Source organism: Mesocricetus auratus, unplaced genomic scaffold, assembly GCF_017639785.1.
Source record: "Mesocricetus auratus isolate SY011 unplaced genomic scaffold, BCM_Maur_2.0 Super-Scaffold_4256, whole genome shotgun sequence".
Lineage (NCBI taxonomy): Eukaryota > Metazoa > Chordata > Mammalia > Rodentia > Cricetidae > Mesocricetus > Mesocricetus auratus.
In genome coordinates, this window is record NW_024429182.1 from 50,925,061 (window position 1) to 50,951,542 (window position 26,482).

At 53.7% G+C, this 26,482-nt stretch overlaps 2 protein-coding genes across 13 annotated transcripts in view; one reads left to right on the forward strand and one right to left on the reverse strand.

Moving 5' to 3' along the window:
* The window catches only part of Mark2 (microtubule affinity regulating kinase 2), a 69,090-nt gene extending 65,718 nt beyond the window's left edge, over nucleotides 1–3,372 (forward strand). For 8 of the 10 annotated variants that reach the window (XM_040748414.1, XM_040748411.1, XM_040748422.1 and 5 more), the window contains 2 exons: nucleotides 686–730; nucleotides 1,334–3,372. In XM_040748414.1, coding sequence (XP_040604348.1) covers nucleotides 686–730; nucleotides 1,334–1,694 — 406 coding nt within the window. In that variant the 3' untranslated portion in view covers nucleotides 1,695–3,372. The remainder of the gene's footprint in view (nucleotides 1–685; nucleotides 731–1,333) is intronic. The other 2 variants (XM_040748439.1, XM_040748453.1) reach the window with 1 other exon arrangement.
* Nucleotides 3,373–3,545: 173 nt separating this feature from the next.
* Nucleotides 3,546–10,123, reverse strand: Rcor2 (REST corepressor 2). Of its 3 annotated transcripts, none has more exons than XM_013118168.3 (12): nucleotides 9,669–10,122; nucleotides 8,937–8,993; nucleotides 8,585–8,665; nucleotides 8,315–8,367; nucleotides 8,066–8,227; nucleotides 7,831–7,955; nucleotides 7,676–7,745; nucleotides 7,381–7,596; nucleotides 5,995–6,072; nucleotides 4,869–4,926; nucleotides 4,514–4,743; nucleotides 3,546–4,419 (listed from the first exon to the last, which is right to left on the reverse strand). In XM_013118168.3, the coding sequence occupies exons 1-12, from the start codon at nucleotides 9,793–9,795 to the stop codon at nucleotides 4,105–4,107; spliced, it is 1,572 nt and encodes a 523-aa protein (XP_012973622.1). In that variant the 5' UTR covers nucleotides 9,796–10,122; the 3' UTR covers nucleotides 3,546–4,104. The 3 variants fall into 3 exon arrangements, with proteins under 3 accessions (XP_012973622.1, XP_040604400.1, XP_040604399.1); XM_040748465.1 differs by having other exon boundaries at nucleotides 4,175–4,445; nucleotides 9,669–10,123; XM_040748466.1 differs by lacking the exons at nucleotides 8,315–8,367; nucleotides 9,669–10,122.
* Nucleotides 10,124–26,482: the final 16,359 nt, after the last annotated feature.

Genomic DNA, 26,482 nt, shown 5'->3' on the forward strand with positions numbered 1-26,482 from the left:
TCTCTCCTGCAGCCCCCAGAATCCCAGCCCCGGGCACTCGTCTTCCTGGCAGTAGCTGGAGAAGCCGCTCAGCGGGGCCAGACCTCTTTCTCAGCTCCCTAGGTCCTGCCCAGCCCTTGCCCTGTGTGAGCAGCCAGCAGTGGGGGAGCTAGCAGCACAGTGACCTTGCCCACTGGGCCACAGGCACCTACCCCAGGTGTCTATCTACCTCACAACTCTAAGAGGCTCTCACAGTCTCTCTTCCAAAGACAGAGACAGAATGGCCTTTACCTCCATCTTCATTCTGGCACCCTGGTTATTGGCACAAAAATTTGTTCCCAGCCCCCATTCCAGTAGTGATCTTGAGCCTGGCTGTGGGCTGGAAGGGAGCTGCCGGTGCTGGGCTGTGTGCTGGGTACATGTGCCTGTACGGCCACACCCTCCTCCCCCAGAGCTGAGGCTCCTTCCACCAGCACAGATCTCTGGGAATGCCGGGAGGGACAGCCCCCTGCTGGGGCTCCCTGTCAGAAAGGGGCCGTGAGGCACTGCCAAGCCGTGTTGGCCTTAGATGACTAGCAAGTAGCTTTCGGGTGTGGGTCCTGCCCACCCACTGGTGGCATGTCCCTAGACCCAACCTCACCTGGGTCTGCAGGGTGGAAGGAGCGAGAGACCCCAGACTAAACTGTCCCTCGCTCTGTTTTTTGAGGAACCTGAATGAACCTGAAAGCAAAGACCGAGTGGAGACGCTCAGGTGAGAGGGCTCGAGGCAGCACTGCTGGCCCTGCCCAGCCCACCGGGCTTGCCACAGCCTCCTGCTCCTCTCCTGCCACTGGCTCTTTCTCTGGCAATTGTGCCCCGCCTCTGTCTTGGGAGCTCCCTTTCCTCAAAGACTCTCCCTTCCCCACGCCTGCCTGCAGTGGTTCTGGGCCCTGCCTCGGGTCCTGGTGCATTGTGGAGCCAGAGCCCTGGCCTGGCAGGGCAGGAGCTCTCCAGGCTCCCTCCCTGCTAGCCTTGCGCTCGGCCTCATCATCCTCACGGAGGACAGTCTGCTTGGTGCTGCTCAGTGTACTTGTTTCCTGCCTGATCCCCAAGAAAAGAACCAGTTAACAGCATGGAACTGTCACCCTACCCCAACTGGCATCTTCTCACCCTCCATCCTGAGAGACAAGAGCCAGAGGCCTCCCGTGTCCCATGTGCCGTCCGTCCAGGACAAGGGACCAGCTGCTCCCTCTTCCAGCTGCTGCTGCACTCCTTCCTGCTTTCCTCTCCGGCCTCAGGGTCTGTCTGCCAGGGTGGTTCTCTCATGGGTGGGACGTCTCAGCCCCCATCTTAGCCCCCTCTACCCTCTCTGCAGACCTCACGTGGTGGGCGGCGGAGGCAACGACAAGGAAAAGGAAGAGTTCCGGGAGGCCAAGCCGCGTTCGCTGCGCTTCACCTGGAGCATGAAGACCACGAGCTCTATGGAGCCCAATGAGATGATGCGGGAGATCCGCAAGGTGCTGGACGCCAACAGCTGCCAAAGCGAGCTGCACGAGCGGTACATGCTGCTGTGCATGCACGGCACCCCAGGCCACGAGAGCTTTGTGCAGTGGGAGATGGAGGTGTGCAAACTGCCTCGGCTGTCTCTCAACGGTGTTCGGTTTAAGCGGATATCGGGCACCTCCATGGCCTTCAAAAACATTGCCTCCAAAATAGCCAACGAGCTGAAGCTTTAACAGGCTGTCAGGGGGCGGCAGAGACCCACCAGTGGACTTGGCTCCTTGCGCCAACCCTGCACCCCCCGGGAGAAACTGCAGGATGAATTGGTGTGTCTCCCTTGCTGGCACTTGTCCCCTTCCAGGCCCTTCTCAGTTTTTTCTTCCATGTTTGTGGGGGATGGGAAATGGTTCTTCCTCCCTCACATTCACCCCTGCCCACAAGTCCCTCCTTCCCCTCCTCACCTACTGGAGGCAAGGGAAGGGGTGGGGGGGCAGGGCTCCCCCTCGGTACTGCGGTTGCACAGAGTATTTCGCCTAAACCAAGAAAATTTTTATTACCAAAAAGAAAAAAAAAGGAAAAAAAATTGCCAGCGGCCACCTTTCCTCCCTCCCCATTGGGACAGTCATGACTGGATCTGTGGGGTTCCTGGGAGGGTGGCTCAGGGCTGGAACACTCTCAGGCAAGAGTGGTGGAGCCCCTGGCAGGCCCTCCGCCAGGCCCACTTTGGGCTTCTCCCCTCTCCCGACTTCTTTCCCCTCCAAGCGACCCACCAGAGGTGGCCTTCCCCTGCCCCCAGGCCTTAGGGCTACAGGCCTTTACTGGGGCCCAGTGGGGTACTGCACAGCCTTGGTGAGGGAGAGCGGTGGGACCCTGGCTCCCTCCAGACCGTATCCTCTGCTATCCTTCCCCAGAGCTGGGCATTTCCTTCAGTGAGCTGCTGTGGGGTATTTGTTCCCCTCCTCAGAAGTCTGTGCCATCTTCTCCCACCTTTCCGGCGGAAGGCGCGGCTGACCCCAGTACTGGGAGAGGGGAGGGTGTTGGACCATGGGCTCTCAGCCCCCAGGGGGCTGCTTGGGAACAGGGACACAGGCTTCTCCCTTCTGGGCGTCTTTGTCTGAAAGCACAGCCCCTCACCACCACCACCCACTGCTTCCCTTCCTTGGCATTAATCTGGGCACCGTTCTCATCTCTCAGCCTTTTCTCCCTGGCGCTGCCGCCCCTCCTCTCAGGAGACTGTCCAGGGCCTCCATGGCTGCCTGGCGGAAGGCTGGATTGGGCGGCAGGGCCAGGAGCCTCTGTCCTCCTAGGGTGGGGCAAAGTGACTCCGCTTGCTAACTTCCAAGGCCAGTGTATGAATGGGTGGTTCTAGGCGCTTGGCTGGTGGCGGCCACTGCATCCCTTAATTTATTTCTCTGCTGTTTCAGTTCTTGAGAAATTGGGGGAGTCTTACAGAGGCTGCCCCTGCCCTCACCCGAGTTGTACATTTTTTTTTTGTGATGGGTTTTATTTTTTATTTTATTTTTTTTGATTTACAATGACTCCACCCTTAGCCCCAGTGTCTTCGTCACCCCCACCCCCACATTCGTTACCCTGGCTCCCAGACCAGGCCAGACTCAGCTACATGTTGAGTCCTTGGGTGTTCCAGGAAGGGACCTCGCCGACCTCACCCCTCCAGCCCCGTGCTCCACTGGCTATGGCTCAGACCAAGGGCTCCTCCTTCCCCCTCTTGCCCTATGGAACAGCCCGGGTGCTCCAAGGGGGCCAGGAGGGCATGGCTTGGCTCCCAACAAATGGGGTGGGGGCTGGGGCACCCAGGCAAGGTGGCCCCTCCCTGCCTAGCCCCCTCTTCCCCTACCCTGCACTTAGTTTCTCCTCTGGATCAAACACGTAATAAAGAGAATGTTTGGAATCTGAGCTGCCGCCTCCTGTTTCTTCTCCCTGCCAGGCAGGGGGGACCAGTACCCCTGGGCAAGATGTGACCTAGCCTGCCTGCCTTGCAGGAGAGCATTGTGTTACTGCCTAGGTCCTGGGGAAGGCCGGCGCTGGGTGGCCAATTCCCTCCACCCTCACAAAAACATGAAGACTCATACATTAAGAGGTTGCATTTATTTCTTTTTTAAAAATGTTGAAAAATAAACCCATGTCTGTAAGTCCCCAACCCTCCTTTCTGCAAGCTTCTTGGGGGTGGACAAAGTGGCCCCCTCACAGCTGCTCGACATTCTTCCTACCTGGTCTCTGCTACTCCCACCCCAACCCCTCCCCACTGCACCTGACTTATTGCTAAGAGGAGGGAAAGGTGAATGAGGCCAGCTAACACCCCAACTGTCCTCTCCCCCGACCCCCATGCTGAAGTCACTACCCCCACACAAGGGTGGGCCCAGAGGCCAAGCCCTTGGCAGGCAGGCAGGCAAGGAGGCAGCCATTCCAGTCACAGCCAGGAAGCAGAGTGCCTGCAGGCCCTGAGAGCTCTAGCCCCTGGCTGGTGGTTGACGAGCTTAGCTGCCAGGAACACATGCAGAACCCACAGGTCCAAGCTGTGCCAACTGGCAGCTCTGGGTCTTTGAAAGACCTGGCACAAGCCCTAGTCCCGTCTGTCCTTAGTGATGCTAGAGATCAGGAGCCTCTGGGCAGTGAAGGATCCAGAGCTCAAATTGAGGGTGCAGGGGGTTCCAAGGGGGCTCCAACTAGAGTAGGTGGAGGTTGAGGACCAGGGCGGGCACTGTGGCGAGAGGCAGCCAGGGCAGGGCGGATGAGAGGTGGGGGGGGCTGGTTTGGGGCCAGCCGGGGCTGCAGGAAGCGGCCCTGCTGCAAGGGAGGTGGCTGACGGAGCAGTGTAGGGGCTGTGGGCAGAGGTGGCCTCAGCAGCGGAGGAGGCTGGGAAAGCGAGGTGGGCGGGGGCGGCGGGGGCGGTGCAGGGGGTACTGATCGGGGTGCAGACGTTGAGACAGACGTAATCTGGACCTGAGGGGAGAGAAAAGGGTGAGAGGCTGCTGCTGCACATGACTGGCAGCCCTAGGGACTGACCTCTCCTCTGAAAATACCCCCACCTTCTCACCTCATCATCTTCTTCTAAGGCTGGGGCTGGCACCGGGGCCGCGCGCCTTGCCTCTTCCATGGGCACTGGAGCTGCAGGGGCCCCGTCCTGCTCAGCCTCCCATTCCTGCAGCACCTCCTCCAGGTTGAAGCGGCGACGATAGCTCACAAAGAAGGTCTTCACTTGGGTCAGAGTCTTGTTCCCAATCACCTCTGCAATAGCCCCAAAGTCTTTGCCATATCTACGAATAGCTGTAAGGGTCAAAAAGGACAGCAGACTGTAAATGCCCCCCGAACTATTTACTTCCCCTCCACTTCAACTCCTGGAAAGGTAAAAAGTCTCTAGGGCTCTCAGTTCCCGACATGGCCTGACCCACCTTGTACAGCCAGAAGTTGTTCATCTGTGGTCCAGCGGGAGTTAAACTTAGTATTGGCCTGAAAAGCAAGAAATATAAATAACTGTTCTACTAAAACTATGTAAAGGGAGGGAGGGGATGGAGATGGTTCAGTGGTTAACAACACTGGCTGCTTGAGCAGAGAACCTGTACTCAGTTCCCAGCACCTACATGGGAACTCCATCTGAAACTCCAGCTCTGGGCTATCTGGTGCCCTCTTGTGGCCTCCATAGACAGCATGTATACATGTGTTGCACTAACAAAGTCGTAGACAAACATTCATACAGATGAAAAGAAATAATCTTTAAAAATATGCCAGACGGTGGTGGCGACACCTTTAATCTCAGCACTCAGGAGGCAGAGGCAGGCAGATCTCTTGAGTTCAAGACCAGCCTGATCTAAAGAACGAGTTCCAGAACAGCCAAGGCTACACAGAAACCTTGTCTCAAAATACCAAAATAAATAAAATATGTATGTGGGGCTGGTTAGATGTCTCAGCAGGTAAAGGCTCTGTCATCAAGCCTGATGACCTGAGTTTGATGCCCAGGACCCACAACATGGAAAGACACAACCAACTCCTACAAACTATCCTCCAACCTCTACATACCCACTATGGCTGCTCCACTGACTCCACCCCACCCAAGCTAAGAAATGTGAAAAAGGGGTTTGTAAAAACATCTTCCTGGCCAGGCGGTGGTGGCGCATGCCTTTAATCCCAGCACTCGGGAGGCAGAGGCAGGCAGATCTCTGTGAATTCGAGGCCAGGCTAGACGGACAGCCTCCAAAACAATACAGAGAAACCCCGTCTTGCAAAACCAAAAAAAAAAAAAAAAAAATCTTCCTGGCGGTGGTGGCGCACGCCTTTAATCCCAGCACTTGATTTAATCCCAGCAGTCGGGAGGCAGAGGCAGGCGGATCTCTGTGAGTTCGAGGCCAGCCTGGTCTACAGAGTGAGTTCCAGGACAGCCTCCAAAACAATACAGAGAAACCCTGTCTCGAAAAACCAAAAAAAAAAAAAAACCATCTTCCTAGGCAGACCGCCTCCTCATTTCTGTCCTGCCTCTAAGGAAAACCCCCTTTTGCACTCAAATAAACATAACAGCCTTACCTCAGGGGGGCGGAGAGGGTCAATGCCACCCTCCAGTGCTTGACGGAGGCTGCTATTGGTCTGCTTCATGCTCTGAACCTACAGAGGCAAAGAAGGAGAAAGAGCATGGACCTCTGCACCCAGGGGACCAACACCACCCCCTTACCCAGGTCCTTCCTCCCTCAGTAGAACACTGAGCTGCTACCACCATCTAGCCCATTCCCATTTGCCAATGTGGTGAGACTTTCATGTTTGTTTGGTTTTGAGAGAACGACAGCCCACGATATCCTCGAACTTGCTATAGAGCTGAGACTGGCCTTGAACTCCTGATTCTCCTGCCTCTGCCTCCCAAGTTTTGGTATTGCTGGTGCTTGCCACAGCACCCAGCTTCCTTTGAGATCAAGTTTTGGGACTTGCAAGGAGGCCAGGGGGTGAAGCAGACAGGTAAAAGTACCTGCCACAAAGCCTGATGACCTGAGTTTGATCCCCAGAGCTCATGTAAGGGTAGGAGACAACCACTGTGACCACACGGCATCCATGTCCATACTCATCACATACACATACATACATCTTGCATGATTTTACGAGACAGGGTTTCTCTGTATTGTTTTGGAGGCTGTTGGTCCAAGCCCAGCCTCGAACTCACAGAGATCCGCCTGCCTCTGCCTCCCAAGTGCTGGGATTAAAGGCATGCGCCACCACCGCCCGGCTATCTTGCATAATCTTAAAGGTACTTGCCACCAATCCTGGCCTGAATTTGATTCCCAGGATCTACCTAGTAGACCTCTGCACTATGGCATGTGTGAGCCCCTGCCCCACATACAAAATAATGACAAAACAAATGAGATAAGGTCCCCAGATAGCCTCAAGTTCGCCATGTAGCCCAATCAGAGAGGAACTCAGTTGATAGTGCCTGCCCAGTATGCATGCTTCCTAGCACTTCACAAACAGGGCATGATAATACATGCCTCTAATCCTAGCACTGGGAGTAGGGGGTGGAGGCACGAGTCAGAAATCCAAGGTTCCCTCCATTATAGAACAAGTTTGAGACTGGCCTGGAACACATGAAACCCTGCTCCCCACCCCTCAGAAAAAGGCCAGGTAGCTGGCCAGACAGGCAGGTAAAAGTACCTACCACAAAGCCCTACCACTTCAGTTTGTTGCCCAGAACTCATGTAAAGGTAGAAACAGAAAACCACATGAACACCAAGGCACAAGTACTCATGCACCTATCATACATACATGTGCACGCCTGAACACACACAAAACAGAAAAGCATGTCAAGTCATCCTGAACCCTTGACAGTGGGGCAGAGCTAAGCTTGGCACTGCGCCAATTCCCTTACGCCTCACAGGCCTCAGGACCTGACGGTCCCCTCTGCACGGCCCCCTTTCCTTGGGCCCCCACCTGGCGCTTAAGAGAGATGAGCTGTGAGTCGAGACCTCGCAGTGTGAGGTTAGCAAGGTCTGGGCTTCCTGATACTGCGGTGAGGCCTTCGGGACTCAGGTACATGCCCTTGGGCGGACGTCTCCGAGTTCGCAGTGGGTGATGGCGGTACTGAGACACCTGGATCTCCTTCTTCCCAGGGCCAGGCCGTGCATTCAGAGGTCGAGATGGCAGAGGCTGAAGGGACATAAAGAGCACTGTGTGTGTCTGAGACCAAGCCGAGGGGCGGGCGAGGCAGAACAGGGGGGGACCTCACCTCTCGCTTGGGGTCTCCAGAATCCAGCTCCCCCTCACTCACAGCTCCTCGCCCCTCTTCAAGCTCATCACTGCTGACACAGATCCAGGGAGAAAATGAGGGAAGGCCCGACCAGCAGCAGCCAGCCCCTGCCCCTACAGCAGCTCCCACCCTACCTGTCTTCTTTGTCCTTTCGGCCGCCTAGCCGCCTGGCCTGCCTGTCCATCACACTAGTTCGACTCCGGGTCTTCTTCCAAGAGTAGTAGTACTTCACCAAGCTGGGAATCAGCTTGTCAGGTAGCTGGGGAGGCAAGGCCAGAAACAGGAGTCCACCTGAGACTCTGGCCCCAGGCACACTGTCTGGGACGCAAGGGCTGAGGAGCGCTCAGTGGGCCACGGACACAGTCCTACCATCTGCTGGATCCGCTGGAAGCACTTGCCATGGAAACCAAAGGCCTGCTCAAACAGCACCTTGTCCTCCACTGTCCACTCGTCAGGGAAGGGGGTGAAGTTGGCTAGATCAGCCAGAGATTTTTCCACATCATGTTTATGCCACAGAAGCATGCCAAGTGCCTGGGTCAGGACAGAAGCAGCTCAGGTTCTGCCCCCAGCCCTGTCCTACCCTGTCCCACTTCCCTTCCCTCAGGACCTCCAGCCCACCTGCTCAATGTTGTAGCCATGCTTCTCCTTGGCCATGGCAATGTACTTGTCAACTGCAGGGGGAAGGAGTGGGGTCACAGAGGGCAAGCCCCCCAAAGCAAGGACCACATCCCCGTTCCTTATGTTGCCCAGGCTGGCACCAAGCTCCTAGGCCATGGCAATGCTCCTACCACAGACTTCCATGTGGGTGAACTAGGGAACAGTTGGCCTGGGGAGGGCAGGAGTGAGCCCTGCTCCCAAGACTGAGCCTGACGGGGCCTCCCCACTCACGTTTGGCATCTGATACACAGTGGTTTGGTGACCACACCAACATCCCCTTCAACTCCTTGTTGCTATAGCGCGCTGGGCTCTCTGAAAGGCAGAAGAGTAGAATTAGCTTTGTGGCACTCAGGGACAGGAGACCACTAAGCAATACAGTCAGTCTGAGAGGTGAGGCCCAGGAGAGAAGGGGGAGCAGAGACTCAGGCAGGAAGGCAGAGCAGGAAAAGTAACAGTGCCACGGGGCCACCCACCCCGCCCACAGCCTGTCCCTCAAGCAGGAGCCAGCCAAGAGTTCCCAGGTGGGGCTGCAGGCCAAGCCATCAGCCTCCACCCCTCCCTCCATGTCCGTCCTGCCACTCACCAGGCTTGCACTCCGGAATTACTGCTTGGTAATTGGTTCCAACACGGATCATGCTGTCTGTGGAGCCAGGGGAGGCGGTCAAGACTCCAGGGAAGTGGGGGGAGGAATGGCGGGGGAGGTGGCTGATCTGGAGTTCTCCTTTCTGACCACTCAAGGCCCCCACCACCCAGGAGACTCACTTTTCCCTGACAGTCCCTCCAGCTACCCTCCGAGACAGAGGGGACTTGGAAGAGAGGACCCTGCCTAGTCATGGCCATGGGGGGAGGGGGATTAAGAGGACAGTTTTAAAGCCCAGGCCAGAGCAAAGTGCTTTGTTCTGGTTGGGGGGTGGAGGCTTGGAGAGCTGCCCCTAGACCTGGACCACATCCTTGTAGGGAACCCGGGGCTCCTCCCCACCACATGAGCTTCACAGCTCCGCATGGAGGTATCTTTCCTCTTTCCAGCCCCTGGCCCAATCAGGCCTCAGTCCCCTGCAAGGTGGCAAGGTATGACGGACCCAATCCATTCAAGTGAGGCACCCTAAGCTCCCTCAGCGACTGAGGGCAAAGGGGAGGTGTGTGGCCAGCGGCCCAGGCTGTTGATTCCCTGTGCCGGCAGCCCCAGGCTTGAAAAGGCAAAGGCTGAAATTCAGGAGCGGCAGAAACCATCTGTGGTTTGCAACTCTCCCCTTCTCCACCTTCCGTGTCCCCTCCCCGGACCAGCGCACCTTTAACCCTAGGCCACCGGGCTCACCGTGCGAGTGCTCCTCCTCGCTGCTGTCATCCTCCGAGTGCGGCTGTCCGCCGTTGGGTGCCGTCTTGGCCCGACTTCGGGACAGGATCCCAGAGCCCGCACTGGGCTTCTCCATCACCGAGGGCATTACCCCGCCCGGCTGCCCCGGGGGGCGCGGGAGCCTTTGGAGAGCGTCGGAGCTTGCCGCGCTTGCCTCGAGTGCCGCACCCGGCCCGGCCTGGAGAGGTCGCCACTGAGGCTACGAGAGGCAGGAGGTCAGCGTGGCTAGGGTCCGAGAGGTCGGGGCCCCGGAGGGCTGCCCTAGCGCTCACTGAGACCCCCACAACGAGGACGGCTGAAAAGTTTGTGAAGAAGTGGGGGTACGTGGGGGATGGCGCAGGCAGGGGCACACTCGCTCCGTGCGCCCCTCGGGGTTGGGGCTCCCCCGGGAGGAGTCGGGGCGCGCTGCCCTCGGGGAGCCCCGGAGCCGCGCCGCGCGCCTACCCACGCCGTTCGGCCGGCGTGGGCTGCCGCACAGTGGCCACCGCTGCGGGCTCCGCGCCCCTCGGTTGTGCCGAGGATGCCCGGTCCCCAGTGGGGGGATCCTGCCCGGCCGGACCCCACGCCAGCCACGCCAGCCCGCGGGGGCCCCGGCGGCGGGACGGCGCGCACGGCGTGCGGCGCTGGAGCAGAGTTGCCGGGAGGCGGGCGGAGCGCAGCCGCGGGCGCCGCCTCGCACCCTCCCCGGCGCGCTCGCTCGCCCCGCCGCGCTCGCGCTACCGCAGCTCGCTCGCCCGCTCTCCGCCGCCGCTCGCTCCTCGCGCACACAATGAAGCTGCTGGCAGGGAAGTAGTGCCGGCTGCGGCCTCAGCACCCCTCCCCCAGTCGATGCCTCCGCCAGCTGAACATCTGGCCCTGGGGTGGGAGGGAGGGCCCGAGGGGCGGGGCCTAGGGCCGGGGCTAGACCTCCAGGGGGTGGGGTCAGGACCAGGATGGGGCGTGCGTACCCCCCCCAGGGATCGCCCTCGGTGTCTCTGAGCTCTCAGACTTGGCCTCTGTGGGTAGACCTCAGTGCCCCCCAGGAGAAGCCCCGGGGTCAGCCCCACCCACAAGCACACTGGCTCCACACTCTAGTGGGCTCCGATTACTGTGGTCTGCCCCGGGGGCCCAGAGGCCGCCTGTCCTCCCGCCCGGGTGGAGCCCAGCTTTTCCTTCCATTTCTCTTCCTGCCAAGGAATTCCCTGCCCCCCTTCCACAAGGGGACCCCCCATTCATGCGCCCTTGGGGGCCAAAGCGGATGGGAGGCCAGACAGGCACGAGATGAATTTCTCTCCAAGAGCTACTGGGCCAGAACCTGACTTCTGCAGGATCTGTGGGTCCCCAGGGGTCACCCTAGTGTCTCTTAACTGCTGTAGTCTGTGCCCCAAAACAGTGGTACCAAAGAGGAATAGGTATGGAAGCTATAGGGCAAGGTCTGGGCTGAAGGGGGCGAGCTCCCCGCTAGATTCACTGCCACCCCAGCTGGAAGCAGCATCCCCCTCCCCCCGGACAGGCAGAGTGACAGACAGGGAAGCCGGTTGGGAGGCACAGACGGAGTTGGGGGAGGGGATGGGCAGAGACTTTCAAAGCCAGACCCAGCCACCCTGCCAGGCACACAAAGAGCCAGCGCACTCACCGGCAGCAGCTCGAAGCCTCCGAGCTGCGCCCGTGCCCGTCCCCTCCGCCTGGGGCACGTGCTGCAGAGCACACAGGCCGAAGCCCCCGCCCGCCGCCCCTCCCACGGGGAGCCCCGGACTCCTGGACACGCCTCTACCCAGGCACACTCCGCTATGCCCTGATCGAGCTTAGCCTGCACTCGCACCCTCCTCTCCTTCCCTTCCTTGGCCACTCTGTAATCAGATTCCTAAATTTAGAAGCAGCCCTGGCCCCAACCGGGGATCCCCGCCCCCACCCACTGGCTGTGGCCGACCGGCCGGGGTCCTGCGGTCAGGCCACGACCTGGCTAGGGTGTCCTGTTCTTTGGGGTTCCTTGCTGAGCCAGCAGAGGTAGACACGACCCCACCCGACTTCGGCACTATCAGGCCACATAGGGCCACCCAGTCAGCGGCCACGTTGTCCGACACACCTCGGACCAGAGTTATGGGGCCTTTTTCCTCCCCTTAAATCATGAGCTGGGCACCAAGCTCTAGGATGGAGAGATCTGAGACAAAGGAAGAATGAATGAACCAGATGCTATCAGACCTGAAGGAATCTGTTCCAAGAGGCAAAGTGACTTCTGGTGACCCCCCTAGAAATGAGTGACAGGGGGCTAGACCTGTCTCCAACACCGCTACCCTTTAGGGAGGTATTCCTGTTTCTATGCCTTTGCCTAGCTGGGAGCCATTGTGCACAACACACTCCTGTGATGGCGTCTTTCTTGCTTCCCGCAGCCATTAGTCAAGGCTTCCATTGGGTCCCTCATCCTCTGCTTGTCTCCTTCCATACTAGAACCTATGACCCTAGGCCAAGATCCTACCCCACCCCAAGCATCAAGCTTAGTTCTTGTCTTCTTCCTCCAGGGCGGGCATGTGCCCCGGCACAAGGCCTAGCATGGATCCCAAGCTACTGGCTTACTTTCGATTCTACGGCCACTTCTCCCGTGCGCTAGTACCCAATTCTGTTCTCATTTATCCCTGGAGCCAGCCCTGACCGTCACCCCCCTCCCCAGACACACACCAAAGGAAGATCCTCCGCTGGGGTGGGGGCAGGGAAGGGAGCATTTATCATTTATTTTTGAAGTAAGGGCGCTGTCTGGAAGCCCTGATGTAGTGAGCCTTCTGCCAGGGAGGTAAGACACAACACAAGAGGAGCATCAGAAGAGTTTAGGGACAGCTTGGGGACCACAGCGTTCTGAGACATGCTGGCTCCAAGTGATCAATTTCATCCCTGAGCGGCAAGGGCACAGGGGAGGGGCAAGGCCGCACCCCTCCCACCTGCTGCAACCGCCCCCTCCCCAGCTGGCCCCCTCTTTTGTGCGAAGGCACACAAAGGACAAGGGGCCCTGGCCGGTCTGGCCATCTGCTCCTGGCAGCCTGGAGGCTCTTAAAGAGACAGCTCCCCCTCCCTGCAGCCCTAGGGCTGTGGGGTGTGGCTAAGCCTCAGGACCCAGTCGCCGCAGTACCCCAGGTCCCACCCACCTTCCTCTAGTTCCCCAAGTCCTAAGGTCAGGAATCTTCTTCCCTCAGATGTGGGGTGCAGAGGTGCCAGGTGGGCAGGAATATAGGGTGTTATAAGGGAGAGGCAGCCAGGGACCAGCCCCTCCTTTCATGCGGCCTGAGGAAGCGCAGAAGCCAGCTGCAGGAACCGGGTCCCTCACCTCCCTGAGGCCACCTGCAAGCTTGGCGAGAGCGCAGGTCTCCCAGGAACGCTCTCCCGCCATTTTGACAGATGAGCTTCCACTCTTGGCCCACAGGGAGGGAAGGTGAACACGACAGCGCCCTGGCTTGCATCCCCGAGAAGAAGGCCTTGCAGGGCTCAGGCTGCCTCACAGCAAGCCCAAGCCCACAGTCAGGCACATTTGTCCCCGTACTCTTCCAGATGAAGGAACTGGGGCTCTGCTTGGCCCCATACAGACCTCTGCCTGAAGCTTGCCTCCCTTGCCTAGGCCCTGAAAGGTTTCTGGGCCCTCAGATCCCCCAGGAAAGCCTGGTCTAGCCCAGCCAGCCCAGAACAATTCATTAATTTACCACTCAGTTCACGGACACAAACGTGCGCCTGATAGCCTGTGTCACTGTGTTCCCTGCTGTGTTCTTAGAGCCTAGTATACAGCAGGCACTCAGCATTTGCTGAGGCAAACAGCAGACATCAGGAGCCCACAGTCTTTCCCCTTAGCTGGGCATCTTGCCTCCTCCCTCTTCAAGGTGAGGCAGAGGGACAAGGGCTGAACAGGGATGCTGGGAAAGAAAAGGAAGGGTGACCTTGGGTGAGCCACCCGGCCTCCCCTCCCCTCAAAGGCGGGGGCAGCTCCAGCCAATCCCTAATCTGCCAGCCCTGCTAGACAGACTGGGACTGTCCGGAGAAGAGGCTGGAGGCTGGCTGCTGTGGTGTGGTGCCTGGGACCCTCGCCAGGCCCTCGGTGGCCACAGCCAAGGGGCTAAACTTAGGGAGGGCAGCAGGCTGGTAGGCCTAGAGTGGAGGAAGAAGGTGGCAGGACCCAGGGAGAAACTGGGGGGAAAATGCTCCCCTTTCGGGAGGAGGTGGGCATGGGAGGTGCCCGTGGAAGGAGCAGGGGAGTTCTCCCTACCCTCTTCAGTGCCCTGCTGGGACCCAGGGTGCTTCCTTCCCATCTCTGAGCCCTGTTTGTTGTGAGCCTTTAACGGCTGAGCCATCTCTCCAGCCCTCCGAGCCCTATTTGTGATCACCACTCCCTCTAACAACACCCACCCCACCCCCACTGTGCAAAACAATGCTGAGAGGTAACGGAGGAGGCCATCCAGGGTTTGGCACCACCTCAGCTCTGAGGCTGAAGGAGGCTCTGGGCCAAGCAGAAGTAGCCATGAAGTCTGAGAGTTGGATGCCAGGCTTCCTGACTGACCCCCAGGACCAGAGAAATCTAACACCTAGAGCCAAGCATCTGGAAAGCTAGGAAGAAAGGCCTTCCCTGCCAGACAGGAAAGCGACAGAGACCTCCCAGACCACAAAAGAGGCAGCTTCCAGCTCCAGGAGGCCAGAAGCCTAGAGAAGTGGATGGCCCCTCACCCTCACCCTCACCTGGGCAACAACTGCGCCCTCTAGTGGTAACAGTCCAGAACAGAGGCGACCCACCTTGTCCAGGACATGAGAGTCCTCCCAAGGAGATTGAGCCTGGCGCCGAGAGGATCCAAGCTCCTGGACCTGGTCCCTGGCCTTTGGTGCCCACCCACCTACCCTGGATCATGGGAGTCACTGAACCTTACATCCATCCGCAGTAAACCCCACCTCAGAGCCACTCAGAACCTCTCAGAGCAGAACACGCTAGACCACAGCAAACCAGGGAGCTCCAATCCAGGGTGACTCCCAGCTCTGCTTCTTGCTTGCTGTGTGGCTGTATGTGAGTGACTTGGTCTCTCTGACCCTCTGCTCCTCCACTCTAAGAGGGAATAATTTTCACCTCATCAATTATTAATTAGATCCAATAACATCTCAGGTGGAATGCAGCAAGCACATCCCTCAATACTGGCTTCCTTGTATCCAGCATCCAATCTACCCAGAGTCCTTGGCTTACTGCTTCATGAGGTGGCCCACACACCGTGGACCAGCTGACGGCCATCACCACTGATCTACTGGACCCACAGAGGGACTCCCAGGTCTCACCTCTGTCCAAGAAGCTTCTCAGCGGCATCAGACAATCTGCAGCTTCCCTTTAGACTTAGCAACAACCCAGAGCCCTGCCTCAGTCTGACGCTGCCCATCATAGTAAACGCATAGCTGTATACAATTCCTCCAATACTCCTCCTGTCGTGCCCACTCCCATTCAATAAGCTTCCCTGTTGTCTTCCTGAAAATCTTGCCCAGCCTGGTACTGGAGAGCTTTCTAGCCTGTACCTTGTTCAGCCAAACGGGTCTGTTCACCATCCCCAGAGCCCCAGGTACTTCACCCACCCCCAAACACTAGCCCGGCTCAGCCATCCATGTGCCCCTGGGCAGGTCCTCCATCGACGGCTCTGCCTCCCACTGCCAAGCACCTGCTGCCCAGCCTCACAGTGCTCAGTTCTCCTTTTCATGATTCTTCCCCTCAACCCAGAGATCTGCCTGACCCTTGCCTCTGGACCCCAGCCAAACTGCTCTCACCTCTCTCCAGACTCTTCCTATGGCTTCTCTTTGCAGCTAAAGCTACTGCTTCCTCCTCCCCCCAGGCTAGGCTTCTTGAGAGGCTGTTCACACCCTTCTATCCGTGTCCTCACCTCCCACTCACTCTCCAATCCAAGCAGTGCCACCCCACAGAGGCTTTCTGCCAAGGTCACCAGCAGTTTGGTTATCTCTAAATGCCAAAGACATTGGGGGGGGTCATTCTGCCCTGGGCACACTGGACACCAGCCTCCAAATCTTTAGTGGTTAGTCCTTGGGGCTCTAAGTCCCTTAGCTCTCCAGGTTCCAGTGCTGTCATCTAGGCTGTGAGCAGCCCAGCACTATCCCCAGCCCAGCCCTCTGTCCTAGGCTCTATCAGAAGGCAGAGCTGACCATGAAGCCTGCCATCCCTTCCTCCCCTTAGCTTTCAGGTTCTCTCGCTCCAAAGCTGCTGTGATGTCCTTCCCCACCTTCCAGTCTCATACCTACCTCCTCATCCCTCTTCTAATCTGCCCCACATCCCATTTATGTGTCTATTTTATGTTTATGGGGTCTGCATGTTTGTCTGTGCACCATGTGCATGCAGTACACTCAGAGGCCAGAAGAGGGCATCGGTTCCCCTGGGACTAGAGTTACAAACTAGGAATCCAACGCAGGTCCTCTGGAAGAGCAGCCAGTCCTCCAAACCACTAAGCCATCTTTCTAGACTCTTGTAACCTATTACTTCAGAGTTGACTGATCTTCCTAAAACAAGACCTGAGTAAGTCAGTCCCCTGCTTCTCATTATCTTGTCCCCAAAACAAAAGAACAAGCTGGCTTAATAAGTAAAGGAGCTTGCAACCAAGTCTGACAACCTGGGTTCAGTCTCCAGAAAACCCACAAGAAGGGGGGCTGAGAATAAGTAGTGTTTTTGCCTAGTGTGCACAATTGGTTACCATTCCCAATATAGCCAACAAATAACTGACAGCATGCTTGCACACAACTGTTACCTCAGCATTAGGAGGCTGAGGCAAGAGGGTCCAGGATTTAAGGCCAGCCTGGGCTACAGAGAAACAACTCTCTTTAAAGGGGGAGGATGCATCTGAAGAGATGACTCATTTGGTGAAATGCTGACTATATAGGTATAAGGGCCCAAGTTCAATCTCCAGTACCCACAAAAAAAAAAAAAAAAAAAAAAAAGGCCAGTTAAGGTGGCAGGCCTCTGTAATCCTGGCACTAGAGAAGGGGAGTCAGGAGGATCCCTGAGGCTTGCTGTCCAGCTCCAGGTCTCAAAATAAGTTGGAGGGGCTGGAGATGACCCAGAGGTTAAGAACACAAGCTGTTCTTCCAGAGGACCTCGGTTTGATTTCCACACCCACATGGCTGCTCTAGAGTATTCTATGCCCTCTTCTGGCCTCTAGTGGCACTGCAAGCACAAGATGGATAGACATACACGCACGCAAAACACATTATTATACATACAAAAAATTTAAAACTTAGTTGGAAACCAGGCAGTGGTGGCGCACGCCTTTAATCCCAGCACTCGGGAGGCAGAGGAAGGGGAATCTCTGTGAGCTCGAAGCCAGCGTGGTCTACAGAGAGTGAGTTGAGGCCAGGACAGGCTCCAAAGCAATACAGAGAAACCCTGTCTCAGAAAAAAACAAACAAACAAAAAAAAAAAAAACCAAAAAAATTTAGTTGGAGAGAAATTGAGGATGAGATGCACTGTTGACCTTTAGCATGTACACATGCACACATACATGAGCACACATGAACACACATGTGTATGCACAAAAAGTAAAGGCAGGAGGAAGAGAGAGGGAGAATAAAGGCAGTATATTTAAAAGCACTCTGATGAGGTGGAAAACATTGGTTTCTTAGTGACATTGTGCCCCTGGACCAAGAAACCACTGAACCTCTGAACCTTTTTCTCATTGGCCAACACATTTGAAGATCTCCATTCTCTGGAGTCTGAAAGCACAGCCTCAGAAACAATGTAACTATCCACATCGGTTTGACCACAACAGTCCTGTCACTCCCAACATGGAACCTCTAATGCTCCGTGCAGGCTCTGTGTGTGGAATGCAACTAACAAATCCTTCAAATGTAGTTCAGGTTTCACCGGGTCTAGAATATCTGCACCCTCTCCATTTCAGCACTCATCACGGACCTGTTTACCTTGAGCTCAGACTGAGAGGCTGCCTGCTGTCTTATCCACCTGAGCACCTCCAGCTGCTCCAAGGTTTCCATAGCAAGTGCCACAAGGTAGATTTTCCCATCCAAGTACTACTAACCAGGTCCAACCCTGCTTAACTTCCAAGATCAGACATTGGTGACACAGACACAAAGTAGATTCTCAACACAGGTCTGTTGAGGGCTTTGCCTCTCCAGGAAATCCCTCCTCAGCTTCTACCTGCCTGGACCCTTCTCATTCTTCGACTATACAGGTCCCTAGTCAACTCAGGGACAAGCTTGCCCTTAGTCCACCATCAACATACCAGGAGCAGCTTAAAGCCAAAGAATTGCAATAATCATAGAAATAAGAATGAACTTGAAGTACCTATTAGTTAGTTTTTCACACTCCATTCTCAGACCCTAATTAGCAGAAGTACACATCGGGCGCTCAATATCTATTATTGAATAAATTAGTGGAAGAATAAGCAAGTGAACTGAATGCTTATGAATACCAACCTGCAGTGGGTCCTACCTGAGTTCTCTCTTTCTGCCACTCTCTCAGAAACCTTGTCATAGGTGAGAAGCCTAGGTCTCAGGTCACCTACAGATCACTGGCTTGAGATTAGCAGAGGAGAGGGGTTGGGCGCCAATACCCAGCACAGCCAGAGCCCTGGGTCACTATTCTGTCTGTCTGTCTTGATTTGACTCTCATTCTCTCTTTCTCTTCTCTTTTGTTTTTGTTTGTTTATTTGCTTGCTTTTGAAACAAGGTCTCAAGTAGCCCAGGATAGCTTGAACTCACTATATAACAAGAGACTGGCTTTGAACTTTTTTTTGATGATACAGTATCTCTCTGTATCCCTGGCTGTGCTGAAACTCCTCTGTAGACCAGGCTGGCCTCCTGCATCTGAGACTCTGTTGTGGTTTGTTGTTGTTTTTGTGGGAAAGGGGATTGGTTTTGTTTTTTGGTTTTGTTTTTGGTTTTTGGTTTTTGGTTTTTCGAGACAGGGTTTCTCTGTATTGTTTTGGAGGCTGTCCTGGAACTCACTCTGTAGACCAGGCTAGCCTCGAACTCACAGCGATCCGCCTGCCTCTGCCTCCCGAGTGCTGGGATTAAAGGCGTGCCCCACCAACGCCCGGCCGGGGATTGGTTTTTTGAGACAGGGTTTTTCTGTGTACCCTGCCTATATTGAAACTTCTACTGTAGAACAGGCTGGCCTCGAACACATAGAGATCTGCCTGCCTCTGCCTCTCCCAAATAGAGGAATTAAGGATATACATCACCACCACCGGCTTGAGACTCTGTTTCAGAAACAAAAACATAAGGAGGACTGAGATGGCCAGTGGGCAAAGCCACTTGCTGCTAAAACTGACGACCTAACCCCATTCCTAGGATCCACATCATTCAAAGGAGAGAAGCAACTTCCGAGGGTTGTCCTCTGACCACCACACTTTGCAGCATACACAAAAGTAACATAATAAAAAATTTAAAACAGGGCATGTTTTTGAAAAACACACAAACTAAGGCCTAGTGGTGCATACCTGCATACCTTTAATCCCTACTTGGGAGGCAGAGAAAGGCAGATCTCAGTGAGTTCAAGACCAGCCTGGTCTACATGTTGAGTTCTAAGACAGCCAGAACTGTTACACAGAAATCCTATCTCAAGAAACCAAAATAAAAAAATAAAAACAAAAGCACACATAAAACAAAACAGCCTATTTCTAATGTGGTCACTTTCTGAGGTGCTGGGATTTAGGATTTTAATATAGGAATCTTGGAGAAGACACAATTCAGCTCATGAAGCCCCTTTAAAGTCACTGTCTTTCTGCACCTCATTTATTCTGTGTCTGGCCTCCTTCCTTCCATCTGCCTCCCTGCCATCCCATTTCATGCCACTGGCAGACATTACTAATCCCCCTGGCAGCTTTCTTGCTGAAGCAAGCCGCAGACCAGCGTCCCCATCAGCAGTCTCCAGGCACCATGCCAGCCAATATCACTCAGCTTGCTTGCTTTCTTTTTCTTTTTCTGTGTTGTTTTGGAGGCTGTCCTGGAACTCATTCGGTAGACCAGGCTGGCCTCGAACTTATAGAGATCCACCTGCCTCTGCCTCCGGAGTGCTGGGATTAAAGGCGTGTGCCACCAACGCCCGGCTTCAACCTGCTTTCTGATATAACCCAGGACTACCAGCACTGGGTTGGTCCTACCATACTGAGCTGGGCTCCCCCACATCAATCATTAATCAAGAGAATGAATGCCTACAGGTCAGTCTGATATAGGCAATTCCCCAATTGACAACCCCTCTTCCTAGGTGATGTTAGCATACGTTAAGATGACAAAAATTAACCAGCACAGCTACCATACCTAGCTGGTGGATCTGATCTTTCTGGAGGCAAAGCCAATAAAATCAGGATCATTGGTAAGGATGTAGGACTGGTGAGATGACTCGTCCAGGAAAGGCACTTGTCACAAAGTCTGACAACCTGAATTCAATCCCCAGAGCCCAAATAGTAGAAGGAGAGAACCAAGTTCTACAAATTGCCCTCTGACCTCCAAACTTAGACTGTGGCACATGCCCTCCTAACCCTAATGCATAAACAAACAAACAAATAGGCATTAGGGAGGTGGTGGTAGGACTCAACCAAGCCATACAAGGAGCACACTATATGACATGATTACATTCCTCTAGAACCCAAGGAGAGAGGCAGTGCAGGGCCTCTTTTATAGGCTTGACAAGCCTGACTTCACAACCTGAGAACTGGAAGACAATGAACTGTGTTTTAAGTCCCTGGTGTGTGCTGTTGGCCTTTGGCAGCCAAGTTAGCAAATCAACGCAAAGGGTGATAGTCTCCACAAGGAGTTAACTGGACAGAGAACTGAAACTATTCTAGGACTCAGGAGCGGGAGGCAAGGGCATCCAGGAGTTCAAGGTCATCCTTTGTTACATAGTAACTTTGAAGCCAGCCTAGGATACAGGAGACCATGTCTCCGAAACAGGTGCTGTGCTCTGGGTGAAAACTCTAGCCATATGCCTTACAACAATAAACCGAACTTTAACAAGAGGTGTAGGAAGCAGAGCGTGGTGCTGCTCACCTTTAATCCTAGCATTTGGCAAAGACATGTGGATCTCCATGAGTTCCAGTCCAGCCTGGGCTACATAGTAGACCATGTCTCAAAAACATCAATGAATAAATGATTACTTCATTTTAAAAAGTTAAAGGGACATCTCCCTTCTGGCTCACCTTGGGAAGTAACTGCCCGTCTTTATAGCCTTTCCAACCATGAAAAGGAAGTAAAGACCAGAAGAATGCTGCAGTCATTATAGTTACCATATAAAGTATCACACCCCCCAAAAAATTCCTGTGCCGAAGGCTTTGTCCCAGCTGCTGGCACAACGAGGCTGCTGAGACATGGATGGGTGACCCTACTGATGAGTTCTCAGCTGCGCAGGGCATTAAGATGTGGAGGAAGGAGGTCACTGGCATGGACCTATGACAGGAATACTTAGTCCTATCCCTGGCTTTCATTCATTCCCCTTCTCTTCTCCTCTCCCCTCCTGTCTTCTTCCTAGCCCCCATGAGATGTGTAGGGAAAAGGGACCAGTCAAAGAAACACACCCTGAGCAGAGCCAAAGAAACACACTTTGGCCCTGCAACCAGAACCAAAGAAATGTACCCTGACCCTAAAACCAGTGCCAAAGGAACACACTTTGTTCCTGGAATCAGAGTCAGTGAAAGAAATGTACCCTGGCCCTAAAATTGGAGGCAAAAGGCTAAAAAGGACCAGAGAAAGAAACACACTTTGGCCCTGAAACCAGAGCCAAATCTGACCCTAATCCTGTGTAAAAAAGTAACCAATCCCGGAGCAGAGCTCTAGCCAATCTGAGTTCAGCACTGAAATCGGACCAATCCCTACTCTGGAAAAACTTCCCCAACCCCAAGAATCCCTATATAAACCCTGTGTATGTTCAGCTTGGCTGGTCCAGCTGTCTTCCAATAAACCCCTTTGGATGAGCTCTGGGCAGAGCAGAGCAGAGCAAGCAGAGGCGACCTGGGCAGAGCAGAGCGAGCAGCGCTGTAACACTTGCCCGGGAAACCTTCCTTGGCAGAGCAGAGTTGTTACACTCTGCTCCCGGCTCCCTGCTCTCCGCTCTCCAGGAGCAGAGCTGAACTGTAGCAACTTCGCCCGAGAAACCTCCTGCGGAGCAAAACTGCTACACTAGGCGAACATCCCCAGCTGGAAGACCCTGTCCTGCCGGAGCGGAGCTGATACACCGGAGGAGCCTTTCTCTGAGGCAAGGCTGTAAGCTGCCAAGCTTACTGCAACCTGTGGTGGTCCTTGGCTCCTGAGCTCCAGGATACCTTTCTACCTGAGCTGTGTAACACTCAGTATCCTTGGCTCCCGAGCTCCAGGATACCTTTCCACCTGAGCTGTGTAACACTGAGTATTCTGTGACTCCCGAGTACCAGAATACCTGACCCACTCCTGTTCCATCCTGTCCTGACCCATCCCGACGAAACGCTTACAAGATGAGGCTGTCCATTCCCCCACCACCCCTGCTGCCACCACGATGTTCTCACAAAAGCCTAAAAGCTAAGGAGCCAGCCAACCGTTAGAGACCTGTAACACCATGAGCCAAAACAAATCCTCCTTGCTTAACTTGTTTCCTCCAGTATTGTGTCACAGTGACAAGAAGAGTGACTAACCCTGACTCCTGACAGTGTAGCATCTTCCCCAGGTCATGGAGACTGCAGTCTGTCCTGTAATCCAGCTGCTCTTATTACCTCCTTTGGCATTCTAGTGCCAGGGGCAGTGCCTGAGGACCTTACAGTTGAGAACAGCAGGGAATTAACTCCCTGAGGATGGAAGTCAGGGCCTTGCCCAGGATAGACAGGCTAGATCTATTCCTGGATTTAATTCCCAGCCTTCTTTTTACTTATTCATTTGATTTATTTATTTTGTGTGTTTGAGAGTTTTACCCACATGTACTCCTGTGCACCTAATGCATGCAGTGACCATGAAGGCCAGAAGAGGGTTTAAGATTCTCTGTGATTAGCCTGGTGTTGGTGGCGCACGCCTTTAATCCCAGCACTCGGGAGGCAGAGGCAGGCGGATCTCTGTGAGTTGGAGGCCAGCCTGGTCTACAAAGTGAGTTCCAGGACAGATTCCAAAGTCACAGAGAAACCCTGTCTCGAAAAACCAAAAAAAAAAAAAAAAAAAAAAAAAAAGAATCTCTGTGATTTATGTGGGTGCTGGGTTCCAATCCCAGTCCTTTTAACCTCTGAGCCATCTCTCCAGCCCTAATCCCAGTCCTTTGGAAGAGTTGTCATGCTCCTAATCACTGAGCCATCTTTCTGTCCCCACATTCTTTTTTTTTTAAAGATTTATTTACTTATTATGAATACAACATCCTGCCTCCATGTATGTCTGCACTCCAGAAGAGGGCTCCAGATTTCATTGTGGATGGTTGTGAGCCACCATGTGGTTGCTGGGAATTGAACTCATGACCTCTGGAAGAGCAGTCAGTGCTCTTAACCTCTAAGCCATCTCTCCAGCCCCCCTGTCCCCACATTCTTATACTGACACAGGGTCTCACTATGATGTCCAGCCTGGCCTTGAGCAATATCCCTCCCCTCCGTGCCCAGACAGGGTTTCTCCTTGTAGCCCTGGCTGTCCTGGAACTCACTCTGTAGATAAAGTTGGCCTCAAACTCACAGAGATCCGCCTGCCTCTACCTCCTGAGTGCTGGGATTAAAGGCGTGCACCACCACTCAGCAGATTTTATTTTTAATTGTGTGTGTAAGTGCTGGAGCCCTTGGAGGTGTCAGATTCCCTGGAACTGCAGTTACAGGTAGTTGTGATTGGAATTGAACTTGGGTCCTCTGGAAGAGCAATATGAGCTCTTACCACTAAACCATCTCTGCAGCTCCAGGTCAAAGCTTTTTGTCACCATTGGAGAGTATACCAGTCATGTTGGTCAGGGTGTTAACCATAAGAAGCTGGTCAGTGTCATCTGAGAGAGCAACTTACCTAAACTTTTCATTGCCTCTGTTTAGAGAGGTTACTAGGGGAACCCATACAAGGTGACAGGCCACTGTGGCTCTGCTGGTGTCCCTCATGCCTGCCCTTAGAAGCACTGGCATTGTCTCAGCTCTGGTGCCCAAGAAGCTGCTGCTGTTGGCTGACATTGATGGCTGCTGCACATCAGCCAGGTGCTACACTGCCACCAGGGACAACTTCACCAAGGCCAAAACTACAGCTACCTAACCCCTGACCTCTGGGAAGTTCCCCCAGTCTGCACATCGAAAACTTGCTGACCATCTTGTGAAAATGCAAACCAGAGTCTCCATGGAAAGGATCCAGGCTGTGGCTACCTAAGTATTTTTGTTTGTTTTAGTTTTTCGAGACAGGGTTTCTCTGTATAGCCCTGGCTGTCCTGGAACTCACTCTGTAGATCAGACTGGTCTCAAACTCACTGAGATCTGCCTGCCTCTGTCTCTCAAGCGCTGGAATTAAAAGCATTTGCCACCACAGCACCACAGCCTAGCCTAAGTTGTTTTTATGTAGCACAAATCTAACTGGTCTTAATAATAAAAATCTGGAGTCAATTATTAGGGGGTGAAAGTTGAAAGATCAGAGAAGCAAAGCAGCCACTCACTAAAGTTCTTACCTCTACAAAATCCTCAGACGAAAGGGGGGCATGCTCCTGTCTCTACCTACCTTATATTCTTCCCTCCACCAAGCCATATCACTTCCTGTTTCCTCCTCCCTAGTGCTGAGATTAAAGGCATGTGCCTCTCAAGTGCTGGGATCAAAGGCATGAAATCCCAAGTGCTGAGATTAAAGGTTTATGCCACCACTGTCTGAACTCTATGGTTAACTAGTAGCTTAATTCTACACTCTGATCTCTCTAAGCAAGCTTTATTTGTTAGAGCACAAACAAAATATCACCACATTTTTATATGGAAAAAATACAGTAAATTAAGCCTGTTTAAAAACAAAACAGGCCGGGCGTTGGTGGCGCACGCCTTTAATCCCAGCACTCGGGAGGCAGAGGCAGGCGGATCTCTGTGAGTTCGAGGCCAGCCTGGTCTACAGAGCGAGTTCCAGGACAGCCTCCAAAGCTGTCTCGAAAAACCAAAAAAAAAAAAAAAAAAAAAACAATGTCAAGTATGGTGCCCCATGCCTTTAATCCCAACACCAAGGAGGCAGAAGCAGGAGGATATCTGTGAGTTTGAGGCCAGCCTGGTCTACAAGAGCTAGTTCCAGGACAGCCTCCAAAGCCTCAGAGAAACCCTGTCTCAAAAAACCAAAAAAAAAAAAAAAAAAAAAAAAAAAGGGACCATAGTGAATGTGCACAGGTGTGCTTTTTTTTTTTTTTTTCTCGAGACAGGGTTTCTCTGTATTGTTTGGAGACTGTCCTGGAACTCACTCTGTAGACCAGGCTGGCCTCAAACTCACAGAGAGCCACCTGCTTCTGCCTCTCAAGTGCTGGGATTAAAGGCGTGCGCCACCAACGCCCAGATGCACAGGTGTGCTCTTAGTGGCTACAGCTGAGGGCATATCCTGTCAGAATTCCAAGGATAGGCCAGTACAGATGCCTGAATGTTAACAAATGCCCAGCCTTAGTGTGGCTTGTTTCTAGCCAGCTTTTCTTAAGTTATCCTGTCTATCTTTTGCCTCTGGGCTTTTCCTTTCTCGATTTCTGTATATCTTTACTTCTTACTCCAAGTCTGGCTGTGTGACTAAGTGGCTGGCCCCTTCTTTTCTCCATCCTTGATCTCTTTTTCTCCTTCTATTTATTCTCTCTGCCTCCCTGCCCTGCCTAGCCTTTCTCCTGCCTTGCCATTGACCGTTCAGCTCTTTATTAGGTGTTAGGCAGGCAAAGTAACACAGCTTCACAGAGTTAAACAAACGCAGCATAAAAGAATGCAGCACACTTTTGCATCATTAAACAAATTTTCCACAGCATAAACAAATGCAACACATCTTTAACTAATATTCTACAACTGGTATGATCCTTAAAACCTTATCCTTGATCTGGAGAGGGGCTCATCTAGTAAAAGCATCTGCAGCTCTCCCAGAGGACCTGGGTTGGGTTCCCAGCACCCACATCAAGTGTCTCACAACCACCTATAACTCCAGTTCTAGGAGACTCAACACTCTTTGACCACCACAGAGTACCTGCATTCACACGGTACATACAAACTCATGCAGACATAATAAATTAATGTCTTTTACTGTATTATTTTTTGAAGATTTTTATTTCTAATTACATGTATGTGTTTGTAGATGCACATGAGTGTGGGTGCCCAGAGAAGTCAGAGGCATCTGATCCTTTGGAACTGGTGTTGCAGGTGGTTGTGAGCCAATGTAAGTGCAGGGAACTGAACACAGGTCCTCCTGAAGAGCAGTGCTGGTTCTTAGTCACTGAGCCATCTCTCCAGCCATAAACAAAACAAATAAACCTTAAGGGACACTCCCAGGGGGAAAGGTAATAATTTCAGATTCCTTAACGAGCAAGGAGAAAGTAGATCTCCAGGGTTCATGTACTTAACCTGGGGCCCCTCCTTGGCTTCAGTTTTAATTCCTGAGCTCCAGGGCCTCTGCTCTGGCCCCAACCATGGCCGTAACTGGGCTCAGGAGACACAATGGCTACCAAGGCTTGGCCCCCTGGGCCTTTCCAGTGTACCTGTGCCATCTGCCATGTAGTGTTCTCCTTAGAAAAAAGTAGGGACAGATTTTGTTTATTTGTTGTTTGTTTTGTTTTTCAAGGCAGGGTTTCTCTGTGTAGCTCTGACTCTCCTGGAACTCAGTAGACCAGTCTGTAGACCAGTCTGGCCTTGAACTCACAGAGAACCGCCTGCCTCTGCCTCCCG